Below are 13,273 nucleotides of genomic sequence, written 5' to 3' on the forward strand. Positions count from 1 at the left end.
CACTTGTTCACATGCAGAGATAGCTGTTCTCTCGAATCTTTTGACACACAGCATTGTGAGGGTGCAGCTTTGTTCCCCTATCGGCTCAACAACACCTGACTTCCCCGCGATCAGGTCCTGGGTCCCACATAGAAATTAGGATCTAGGATCACATCTCCCCTGGTTGGTTCTGCTACTAAACCATCTGCTACTCTGCCACATAGTCATTTAGCATATCCAGGGAATGTTCTCTCCCTTACTATGACCTGAACATGCATTTTTTCCAGTTTATGTGGGGATAGTTAAAATGCGCCCCATTACCACCGACATTATTTGCTTTTGTTGGCCTCTCTAATTTTTTTTCTTTTTTCCATCTCAGAATCCTCTTGTGCACTTTGGTCAGGGGGACGATAATATATTCCTAATGTTAAACTATGCTTCACCCCTGGTATTGATATCCACAGTGCTTCTGTAGAAGGGAATCCTCTCCCCTGCATTGTCTTATTTTTATGTGACACTATGCTCTCTTTTGATGTAGAGGGCCACCCTCAACTCCCCCAATACGCCCTGTCCTATCCCTTCCTGGTAGAGCCTGTAACCTGGGATAAACAGCATCCAAAGCACTGGTTCTCCCTCTCATTCCACCATGTCTCTCAGGATGCCCACTATATCCAATGTCCTCCTTCAGAAAACTCTGTACTCCAGCTCCCCATTTTAGGTCTAGAATGTTTCTTCTACTATTAGCATAGAGACACCTGTATACCTGCTTTGCCTCTGTCCCTAACCTGGGATTTGCATGTGTTTTGGTTCCCTCTAGCCTTTTGTAGACATCTCCATTTAATCACTTATCACATTGCTATGTTCACCAAGCTTGTATGTGGTTGGATTTAGAAAAAACCTCCCTCTCTGCTCTTCGCATCTCCATAGACTCTGTATTCCCCGGAACCGAAGTCACCTTTCTGAAGCTCCCTGTCGGCTTTCCCCAAGGATCAGCTTTAAAAAGCTTTGTTCTGCCAAGGCACTTTTTTTTAATGTTGGCCAGCAGCCTGGTTCCCTCTTTGGTTAAGATGAAGCCTCCGGCCCCTTTGTACAGGCTCTGCTGCCTTATCCCAAAAGGTTGTCTCCCAGTTCCTAGGGACAAATCTGAAACCCTCTGCCTTACACCCACCTTCTCATCCCACGCGATTGAGACCCTGTATCTCCGCTTTGCCTAGTTTCTTTCGGCCTAAGTGCGGTGTGGAATCAGGTAGCATTTCGAGGAGAATGCCACCTTTGGGGTCCTGGATTTTTAACCTTTTTTCCTCTAGCAGCCTAGAATTTTCTAGCTTCCAGAACCTCCCGGCTACATTTCCCAAATGTCATTGGAGTACCAATGTGGGACCACAACTAAGCCCACTCCACCCCAGCACTGTTTAACAGCCTATCTAGACGAAGCGTGACAACTGCAACCTTCGCACCAGGCAGGCAAGTCACCATGCGGTCATCACGCCTCTCACAAACCCAACTCTCTATATTCCTAATGATCGAATCACCCACTACGAGGAGCCCCCACCTCCCCGAGGGGTATCCTCAGTGCGAGAGGATATCTGACCACCAGCTAAGGAAGGGGTCCCATCTAAGGGAGCATCTTCCCCCACCTCAGACTGGCACCCTCGGTCACCCAGACTCTCATTCTCCATGACATCTGAAGAGATGTCACTTTGGGAGTGGGACCCGGCTGCTTGGTCCCTGAAAGCCCTGGTCCCTGGATGCATGCCCTTGCAACATATATCTCCTAAAAAAGAAATTGGGGAGGAGCAGAACTAGGTGGTATATTAGCAAATCCATATTGATCAAATGCCCTTGCAGATGTAATGGGAATGTAGGCCAGACAGGCTGAGGGCCTCATGCCTACCATTACCATATTCTTACAATGATCACACTGCAGTTACAAGATTGGGGCTCTTGCAGTGCTAAGTAGGAACTAGCCATTATTGCCTCTAAAAATAACAAGCTACAAGCCCTTCTTTATTCATTGCGTGATGCCCATGCTGCGCTTTCTCTCAGTCTGCGCTAGTCCTCTGTGGACCAATTTTACAACTAAGTTCAAAGACATGGCAGATACTGGCAACAGCAGGAGGGGATATTCCAGATTGCAGTGTCGCTATCCCTAGAAAGACGTATACTTTCATTTTTAAGTATTGATTGCAATAGCGATTATAATACTTACATCTATACATAAACAGCACAAAAAGGTGTTGGTGAGGTAGAAGAATGGAATGTACACTCTTATTTACTAAACCAGTAAGATGTTTGGCATCAGGGCCATAAGTTCTCCTTTCAGATCAGTTCTTTCAAATTCTGAATTCATTACATTTAAAGATGGAAGAATGGCAGCAGCAGCAGCAGCAAAACAGAGCATGGCAATTGCTAAGGCCTTCTACTACTGTCATAATGCAGTCAAAATTAGTTATACTCAGCTCCTGTTCTATTGTAAATACTGAGTCTTTTCATGTATACTGCCAACATAAAGACAGCTGGCTTTCCAAGAGCCCTCAGTCATGCTTTTATTTTTTGTGCAACATACTTAAGAAGGTACATAATTTAACCCACAATTTACATTCAATAACCTTTTGCTATTTTTATAAACATGGTTATTGCGAAGAAGGTAAGGTATTATTTTTGAGATGCATCAACGAAAACAAAGAATAATTCCAGTCAAGGTAGAAAAGAGGTACTCATTAAACAATATAACCTAGTAATTAAGTTCTCTTGTTTATGGCTGAATTTTGTCTGAACAATTGTACAACTGGCTGAATATCTGGAAACATTTTTCACTACACAGTTTAGTAGCATGTGCAAAATTCTGATGGCCACAGAAAAACCAGGAGGATCTGGTTAAGGAATATAGGAAAAAAGAGATTAAAAGAAGATGGATATTTTCTCAAAAAGATTCAGAACGAAATGTCACACGGTGTTTTGAAGGTGTAACTCTAGGGTTCTAGGTTATCTCACAATAAACAGCGGTTATGGGGGTGGGAAAGGAAAATGACAATTTGACTGGGGATCATGGTGCTGGGGATTTTAACTTTTAAGTATTCCAAAACTGTACTGACATACGCCCACTTCTTAATCCCCAGTAGAGAGGGAAAATGCATGTATTCCTGTCTTTTTCCCTACTATGGACTAAAACAAAAACCCCAGGAGGGACATATCCAATCAGGGAAACAGCATGGGATGGAAGAGTCAAACCCTACTTTCCCATCAATTTTACAACCCCAATTTTATTAACCCCTGTCATGGCTGTGCCTTTAGAGAGGTATTCCAAAAGACAAGCAGAAGGGGACATTTCATGGCTTTGAGAGTGATGCCAGTCCCCCGCACCCCACCTCCATCAACTCATCTGACACAGTGGCGTATCTAGGCAAACTGGAGCCCTGGGAAAAACCTGAGTTTGATCCCCCCCAAGGGCGGCCACCCTCTCCCACCATGACCAAACAATGATTTTTTCCACCAGGTCGTTTCAAAGTCACCATCACATTATAGAACATGCGCCAACTCACAAATCTGAACACAGCAATGGGCCATGCCACACAACAGAAATACTTTTTGAAAACATTTTCAAAATGCTTTCAAAATGTTTTATTACTGCTATGAAAAGCATGTTACGCTGGTGTTGTATCCAGTCCCTCCCAATTGGGGGAAACAGCATCACTTTCTCTTAATATATTATTTACAACGGGGGGACCCCAGATTCTCCCTTTAAGGTGGTGGATTTAAAAGGCAGAATCTGCAAGGTTCCCTAAAAAATTCTAAAGTCAAAGTGATGCTGGAGTCCACACCCAAACAGCAATTAGCATTTTTTCAATGGTGTTTTAAACTTAAGGAAGCCCAGATTTCCTTTTAAATCCACCTTAAAGGGAGAATTTGGGGTCCCCAGTTTAAACAACATTGAAAGTGATGCTGTTTTGGGGTGGATTATCCCCCACCCTGAAACAGCGTCACTTTCAATGATTAAACTGGGGACCTCAGATTCTCCCTTTAAATCCATGCCGAAGGGGGTGGATTTAATAATAATAATAACCTTTATTAGGCATTGAGAGAATAAAAGAAAGAAAGAAAACAAGCATGGGCAGGAAGGGGGTGGATTTAAAAGGAAAATATGGGGAAATTTAGGGGGTGCCTGCTGTCAGGGGTGCAATTATTAAGATAGCAACATCAAAATTTCAGAGTATCTTCGTGAGACTCTCCTGATGATACCACCCAGGTTTGGTGAAGTTTGGTTCAGGGGGTCCAAAGTTATGGACCCTCAAAAGTGTAGCCCCCATCTCCTATTAGCTCCTATTGGAAACAATGGGGGATGGGGGCACTCCCTTTGGGAGTCCATACCTTTGGACTCCCTAAACCAAACCTCACCAAACCTGGGTGATATCATCAGGAGAGTCTCTCAAAGAATCCCTGAAATTTTGGTGCTGCTAATCTAAAAACTGTGCCCTCTGCAGGCCAAAAACGGAAAAACACTGAAAATACAAAAAATCCCACAAGGGGGCGCCCTTGGCAACTGCCCACTTTGCCCAATGGGAGGAACGCCTCTGATCTGACAGCAAAGGGATGTTTCACTGCTTTGAGAGTAATGCCCGCCTGCCACAGCAGAGAGACATTCTTCAGGTTCAGAAGTGATGCAGAGGTGGAGTTGGCTGACAGCTACAGCAATCTGGATGAAGAGTGGGAGGAGGCAGCTCTAGTAGGGAAGTATCAGGCCACATAGATCCACCTTTGGATGACCAGGCACACACTTCAACCCGGAAGTGTCATCCAACAATGACAGTTCTGTGCCAGGACCATCTTACTGGACCTCCAGCAATCCTGCCCCCTCACAGAGAACACCGTCAGTGCCCAGAAGATTCCCCTCCAGCCCGCCTTCCCTGTTGAAGCAATGCAGCCAACAATTCCACTTTGACCTGGCAAAGTGCCAAAGGGTGGCCAGATTGTCAGTTTGTTGGTTGTAAGTAGCTCACAGAATCAGGACCAAAGAACAAGGCACAATGATACAACCCTAATCAATAAAGGATAGACTGCAACCGACTGACTCTCTGCAGAAGGCACCACATTGCCACATCTCACTGCTGCTCTGCTCTGGATCTGTGTCCTGCTCCTGAACCCATTACTCTGCTCAACTTTTGGACCTCGAACCAATCCTGGACATCTCTTATGGACTATGCTGTATTGTTTGCTGGTGAGTCTTCAACCTATGACTGTGCCTTGACTACTGGTTTTGTCTTGTGCTTCAGACTGTGCTTGCTTCTACCATGCTGAGACCTTGAACTATTGATGACTTTCGCTTGTGCTTCACAGCTCTCCCTGCTCGTCCGGCTGCCACGTCACAACACTCCCCCTATTGCAACCTTTTATTAGAATGAAATGGTTCATCTAGAATTCCAGTCATGTCACTTCCGTGCCATCTGTAGTTTTGGCTCCTACCATCTTCACGTAGATATGCAGTTCCTTCTAGTGCACAGACTCTGAATAGTTCCAAAGTTTATGTTCAAAATTTAAAATTATTAAGAGAAAATTACTATGTTAGGTAACTAAACTGCTAAAATGCATTCCAATTTAATTTTTGTGTGTGTGGCTGCGAAGTTATGAAGCTTTTTTTAAATGTACTAATGTTGATCAGGCCTTCAATTTACAGTACACTACTCTTAAACAACAAACGGGACAACAGAATTGGATACAACAGTTTGCATCCAATGATTCCTTTTTACTAATCCCACTTGATTAAGACTTCTTGTTCATTGGGAGGGAGCAGTTATGTCCAATCCAAACCTTGTAGCAGCTAGAATGTTGCCTGTACAGGCCTGCTAGCCTGATCTTGTCAGAATGTAGGAGCTAGGCCACTTGAATGGGAAACCACCAAGGAACGCACAAATACACAACCTCCTAACCTGACTTGTTAACGCGCATACAGGTGTCTGAAGGATTAAATGAACAATACCTCCTGAATTCCACTAGAATCCCAAGCAGCAGACTTGAGATTTTCCCACCATGTCCTGGAAACAGTACTCTCTCTTCTCTTTCTTCACCTCCTCACCCCTGAAGTTTTACCTATTTCTTTTTTGTTTTCTGAATTAAACATTCAACCCAATGAAAAGTTCTGGGAACCCTGAAAACTCAGCACGTTGTGACAAGTGGCAGCTCCTAACAAAAAACAGAACACTATTGTGGGAATTTTTTTCTACCAAACCCAACCTATGCTTTTTGCCCCGAAGTTCATGGCTTAACAGTTTAGTAAATGCATTAATACGTTGTGCTTTAAATCAATAACTTTCACACATCACTGATACTTCGTGATTTAAACCAATAGTGTTCACAAATCACCAACAGAACAATTTTTGAATTTATTTAAAATTCACCTCAAATGCAACGTGTTTAGTTTTTTTAAAAAAATTCACAATATTTCTAATTTAAAAAGAAACCTTGTTAAGAACAAAGACAATTTACATACTGTAGAATGGGATTGGGGAAGGGGTAAATTAGGCACAGTATTAAGGCCAACATTTATTAAAACAACATTAACATATTTCTATGCTCATTCAATATTTAGGAGGTATGGATGTGAAAAAAATTACTTAAAACATATCTGTGTCAGAAAATATTAGTAGATTTTCCATCATGATGTGATTATTGTATTAAGTCACTTGTGTACTTTAAGACCTACAGTTTTTCCCATAGAACTAAACTAAAATTCTAATTCAGGAAAGGCTACTATTTGAAGAATGGGATAGTGAATGAATATATCAAAGTACACAGCATGAAATCTGTACCTAGGGAAAGGGCACCTTAAAAAAACCAAAAAGATAAATTTTGATATAGCATAGCTTTCTTTTTTTTTTAAAAAAAGAAAAAATCCAAATCAAAATGTTAAAAGATATCCATTGCATAGGAATTTAAATATAAGGCCAAGCAGGAGTCTAGGCATATTGAAGATCATAAAAGGAGCATTATGGTGTCAAGATGAGAGTAGTGCCATTGGAATTGCAATCTACTTTTGTAAAAAAAAAATCACAGTATTTTCTAGTACTACAGACAGTGACTGACAAACCGTCTAATTAACTTTCATACTAAAAACCAATACTGAAGTTTGGTAAAAATAGAAAACTAAAAGTTAATTGTTCAGACCTGAAAAGTGTGTTAGCACCACAGTGCTAGGTACGTACCTGACGTTAGAGAGTCTACCTTCTGCAAATAATGTAAAAGTCACCATTTGCCGATAACTGTAAGATGACTCATTACTGCACACCATTGGAGGTCTGCAGGTTTACTTGGGTGTTTAATTCTTCCGTTAAAAGATCCCACCCTGCAGAATCTTCCATCACTTAACAATGAGCATTGTCATCAATGCAAGTATAACAAAAGCTCTTCTACTACTTGCTATTGCATTAAGGCAGAAAGGTAGAGTCTAAAACCAATAATGTTTATTATTACTAACTCACAGCACTTTCTGTAGGAAGGTAACCTGTAGACTTCCAAGAGTTCTTTGCATGTGTTAAATATAAACATAGGTATTTAACAAATCATCTCTTGACAGTTCAAGTAGATTAAGTTGTGAAACTGTTTCTTTCTAATCATTTTGAGCTATTAAAATTGATTTCCTTTGTATTATATAAGTAGCTTACTTCCTAGAATGGTATAGTATATAGTAGTGTCAGATAAAAAGATGTTAAAGTACATTAGCAGGGGAAAGCTGAACCAAGATTTTAACAGAAAAAGTGCATAAACATGTTAATACTACAAATGTGTTAACGAGGCCAAAATATCTTTGGGGATCTAAGCAATACTATTATACACATTATTTTACATCTTTTGAATCACCTGGATGCCACAGGTTACAGGGCTATGTCATAACTTCATCTTGATTTGCATGTATTTTTGAAAATGTGTTCATTCAAGAATTGTCCAGTGCTATTTTGTCATTCTGGGCATAATGGCAGCTCTTTTATCAAACATTTAAAAAGGATGAATAGATCTTTTTTTTTATTTTACACTTTTTGTTGGTGTTTCAGATTCTGTAGATTGTCTCCCATCAGTCCAAGCTTCCCGTGTGCTCTTCAGTGCTAGTGTTTTTTGTTGGTCAACCACAACGTAATCGACTCTTTCATCAGCCACGCTGCTGCCTGAACCACTGCTCTTCGTCTGGAGAGCAAAATAAATAAGAAAGGAGAAAGTACGCTAATACCAGTTTATGAGTTTGATTCAACATCCTTGTACTAATAATTTCTGCAAATTTTGCCCTCCAATCCAGCCTCACCTGCATCCCAGAATAGACCAAAAAGGACATTGCAACAATCAGGGACATGGGAAAGATCTGTTCTAGGAGTGAAGCTATACTCATCATTGTACTGTACTGCTGGAACCAGGGAGGCACTGTGTTAACAAATATTACTATTTCTCTGATGTTCTCTGATGTTATCCTAATAAACATGTTACTATGTGAATTACCTATGCTCAAAAGCAATATAACATTGGAAAGACACTACATGAGAAGTCCTGAGCTTGGTGATCATTTAAAGTTTCATAGCACTCTATTTGCAAGGTTTTCTTCTTCTTACAGACCACGGCTACTCAGCCTGGAAAACCCACAACAACCACAATACAATGCAGTCAACCACACCTTTGAATAGCAAGTTCCACCTAGTCACTTACTGATTGGTTTCCCACACTTGGACATGGACAATATATACCCCGCTAAACATTCCCTTCTCACACACAGCCCAGAAAACCCACAACAACCAGTTTACTTCTTATGTTTTTCACAACATATGCTTTTCGCAATGCTTGGAGAACTCCATGGATACTGTTATCAAATTATCATGCCAATTATCAAATGATATTCCAACAACTTGGTAATTCTTGAAATTCTTCTGGTTTTAAACAACAGAAGGAGAAAAATGCAAAACTATAAAGACAGCTTATGTTCCTAATGAGCCTCAGTTTTCCTTATCAAAAGTATTGACCCTTCCACTGGAGGATGCTTACAGTCACCTAAGAAAGATGTCACCCACTTTAGCAGCTCCACAGTTTAGCAGGAATTCCACCCCTAGATCACAATTACTAAGTTCTGCATACCTTGCGAGGTGGGGTAGATTTTCCAGAATCTAGGTCCAGGTCTAAATACTCCACTTGTTTATCACCTTTAGGTTTCACCATAGGACTGCTTCCACCATCAAGACTACTACTGCCAAACAAACCCTGAAATTGTAATGAAAACAATTAAATCAGCAAATGTGTTGATTAATAGGAATGCAGTTCTCAACATATTGGAAACTGATGATACCAATATAATTTTTCTCCGCTTTAGAACAGTAACATCATTCATAATCAACTCTGGCTTTAATTAGTGCTAAGGTTGGAACCCAGCGGCAGGAATGAGAAAACCTGACCTCAGATCTGATCCTCATATCACAAAATCAAAATAATATATAAAAAAGCTTACCCTTCACCTTAAGCATGCAACATTCATCTCACTGATTCCCAGTTTTACATTTTATTTTGTAAGTTGTCAATAACAAGTTCAACATGTGGAAAATATTTACAATTTAGCTCTACTGAGAAAACTGACCACTGCCCACATCCTACAGCTAAAAAATTAAAATTAAGACATGCTTTCTTAAGAAAGTGAAGATACAGTCTACATACTGGGTCATCACTGGACTGATTTGGATTCATAGGTACATAATTCTCTTCACTGTCATGCGAATCACTACTGGATGTTGTGCTGTGAACTGAATCAGGTCGAGAAGACAAAGGAAACCTGGAAGAACTATGACAAGAATGGTTTTTTTTAAGTTAGTCTAGATTTTATGTTTCTAATAAACAACTATTAACAATATTTATGTTCACATTAAACCATTAAAAACTCAGATCATAAGACAGATTAAAACCCCAGAGCATGCATAAAATTAGTCAGAATAGTATACTGCATATTTAAAAGGACTTCTATTACCCACACATCTTTTTCATATTTGAATGACATGCTGTACTCTTATTATAAATGCATTACTTACTCGCGTGTAAAAGTCCTGGTGATGGGAGATCTTACAGGAGCTGGCAATTCTTCCCATTCAGGCAGAGGTTTTATTTCTAGAGGTGCCGGTTTTACTACATAAGGAAATAAACACGTTTGAACTTTGAAGGAAACTGAAACTGAGTTTTTCTGATGAACTACATTGCCAGTGATAAAATAATTTCACAAAGGAAATGTTAGGATCAGAGAAAAGACTTAAATTGCATTTTATTTCTCAAAATATTTGATTGCTATCAACTTTGCATTTAATGTTTGAAAGCTCTGAAAGCAAACAGTTATATACAATTATGTACTAGAAGGTCTCAAAATATGATTTTTAGACTCTTTTGACAGAGTCCATGCCATACTGAATTGACTGGGGTTATGCCAAAGTTGCTGGTTTTGAAGATCAAGCATACATTCTCCAGAATTTAGAATTTCTTTAGATCTATCTCTTCTTCTAAACACTAAATCATAGATTGAAATTACATGACCAAGTCTCAGAGAAGCATATTTCCCTAACCTTCCCCTCCTGCCACTCCTACTGAATTTGTTACTTTTGCTTTAGTGCAGAGTAAAGCAGCATTTATATCCAAATAAGTTTTGTGTTTATCTTTCACACTGCACTACTTGAGAAGGGTTTTGTTGTTTTCTGTGAAATCCTAAGAACACTTTTTTTGGAACAAGCCCCATGAAATAGACCTGAGTAGAATTGTCAGTAAGCAGATCTTCCAAGGCTTTTTGTTTACAAGTATTTTTATTGATTAGATTTTTATTCTGCCTTTCCTCCAAGAAGTTCAACATGATACAAATGCTCCCTCCATTCTATTCTTACAATCTTGAAACAGATTAACAAGAAAGCCGGTGACCAATGGAGGGGGAACAAATCTGCTGGTGGGAGCGGCGTCGAGTTGCGCCAGTAGGTTTGCTCTCCCAAGGGCACTTGTCCCAGCAGAGAGCTGCTATGTCCCCCACCGGTGGAGGAACATGGTGTGGAAAACCGCACCAACATCTCTGAGCCCCCACCAGCATAACAGGGGCAGTCTGGGGGGGATATTCTTGCTTGCAGCATCCTAACAGCACAAGACAAATATCATGCATCTAGAAGCCCTTTACATTAGAAATGTTACTGACAATAACCTACATAAGGTAAAATCCATTTAAATATAAACAGTTACACAAATAATCACGAACTGAGAAAAGCTGTTTTAACATACATCACATTCCATAATTTTTTTCTGCCATTAGGATGTCTTGGTTCAAACAGGAAATATTTCCATTAATGTGCTAATGACGAGAGTAGCAGTGATAACGTTTTACAAGAGTTTTGCTTTTAGAAAACATTTTTACAGTGCCCCAGAGATCATGCAGCGCCAGAGTACATACCCTTTCTTCTTGTAGTAAATTCACCTATGGTTTGTGAATCTGTTCGCTCTAAACCATGTGGCTTAGGTCTTAAAATTTTAGGGCTCTGACCTAATTGGTAAAAAGAAGAGTCTCTCTTAATAAAATTATCTTAAAAAAATAATAACTGGAAAAATGGAATCCTTTCAACAAGTTGCCAAGCCCCTAGCAAAAAGATAAGAGCAAAAGCAAGCAACGGGTGGAAAGCGTTCCGCAGCGTGGCTAAGAGCTCATGCAAGCACGGAAGCACTGTACTCAGAAAGCATGCAGGGAAGCTGCATGAAGGAAAAAAAACATGTAGAACAGGTAGAACACCAGTAATAAACTGAGATGTTATTTCATAAAACAGTCTTGTTAATGGCAATATTTATAGTGGGATTCAGCGGTAAGTCCCAAATCAGCTGGGGCCTTGAAAAGTCAAGCTACCACTTGCGTTATAGACCTAAGTTCGAGCTGCGTTCAACCTAAGTGCTCCGCACAACCACTGGGATCGACGTGGTTTTGTACCAGCTTCGCCCCGTGTAACGGTCAAATTTCCGACTCCAGTTAGGAACTACTACTTTTTCAGGGAACCATGCTCGAACTCAGCTCGATTCCAGTAAAGTGCGGAATCTCTGGTGCCAGGAGTCCCCCATTCAGTCAATCACAGCTGCGTGTTCCGGCCATGCGTACAGCTGGCTAATTAACCAAAACGCTTCACCTTCATTCCTCCTCCATTCCTGTGGCAGTTTTTTTTATAACGTGTGTGGGGATAGACGGAACATGGCCATAGAACAGTAGCCAATCAGAACGGAGCAGTGAAGAGGCACAGGATGATTCTGCCCTCCAAGCTGGGATCAAGCTGGTTGCAGTGGGGAACAACAATGGCTTCGACCTAGGTTAGTACCCTTCTCAGGGAACTGGGTCGAACCTATTTTACTCGTGTGCGGAATCGCCTCTAAATCCACTGAAGTAAACTGGTCTAGAAAGGTACATCTTCTTAGGATTGCACTGTATATCTGTCAAAACAAGAAAATGTAGGCAGCACTGTTTCCCTTCCTTTCAGCAAATATGTGCCTAGAAACATCATCCTCTGCCTGCGTAATGCTGGCTCAGTTGAATCTCTGGCCCACCAATTATTACACTGTCCCAGATTTAAGGAAATCAGATCCAAGTATGTGAATCTTACTCCTTTACCCAATCTCCCTGATTTATTTAGATTACACTTCTTGCTGGACAATCCTGATCCTTCTCTCTGTATGATAGTGGCAGACATTCTCCTGGAAATTATTAAATGCCAGTAGATTTCCTTTCGCTTAACATTTATTTCCTGTATTGTATATTTATGCTTGTTTTTTTAATCAGTTTTTTATTATTGTTGTATTGTTGTCTATGTCAATAAAGGCTTGCTGAATAAGAAACATCATCCTCAGGGAGGGAAGATATAATGGGGTTTCCTGATGAAGACCATATTATGCCTGATGGGCACAGAGGCATCCCCATTGCCTAGAAAGTATGGGTCCTGTACCTGAACACCTACATTCAGGAAGAGGGAATACAGGACACCAGAAGGCAATATAACTGGGAATAAGAACCATGTGGCTCTCACTACTGCACTGCTGGGGGAAAAACAGCCACAGGAATTGATCATAGTCACATTCAGCAAAACTGATCTACAAGCACAGCTCAAGCTATTGGTTCCTGTAACAATCACGGGACCTCACTGGCTTGTGATCTTCCAAAGTGCAGGCCACAAGCCTTGTTTTCAAATATTAGATGAATGCACTTTTATCATTGGGGAGAAGAGCATGAAAACAACATTTAGATGATTGAGCATGATGGTCACACATGCATTATCAGTACATGTGT

At 40.6% G+C, this 13,273-nt stretch overlaps 1 protein-coding gene across 4 annotated transcripts in view; it reads right to left on the reverse strand.

Moving 5' to 3' along the window:
* Positions 1-6,337: 6,337 nt before the first annotated feature.
* The window catches only part of GAB1 (GRB2 associated binding protein 1), a 91,035-nt gene continuing 84,099 nt past the window's right edge, over positions 6,338-13,273 (reverse strand). For 2 of the 4 annotated variants that reach the window (XM_048509691.1, XM_048509690.1), the window contains 5 exons: positions 11,408-11,497; positions 10,023-10,116; positions 9,655-9,778; positions 9,085-9,207; positions 6,338-8,151 (listed from right to left, as the gene is read on the reverse strand). In XM_048509691.1, coding sequence (XP_048365648.1) covers positions 7,993-8,151; positions 9,085-9,207; positions 9,655-9,778; positions 10,023-10,116; positions 11,408-11,497 — 590 coding nt within the window. In that variant the 3' untranslated portion in view covers positions 6,338-7,992. The remainder of the gene's footprint in view (positions 8,152-9,084; positions 9,208-9,654; positions 9,779-10,022; positions 10,117-11,407; positions 11,498-13,273) is intronic. The other 2 variants (XM_048509693.1, XM_048509692.1) reach the window with 1 other exon arrangement.

Source organism: Sphaerodactylus townsendi, linkage group LG10 (assembly GCF_021028975.2).
Source record: "Sphaerodactylus townsendi isolate TG3544 linkage group LG10, MPM_Stown_v2.3, whole genome shotgun sequence".
Lineage (NCBI taxonomy): Eukaryota > Metazoa > Chordata > Lepidosauria > Squamata > Sphaerodactylidae > Sphaerodactylus > Sphaerodactylus townsendi.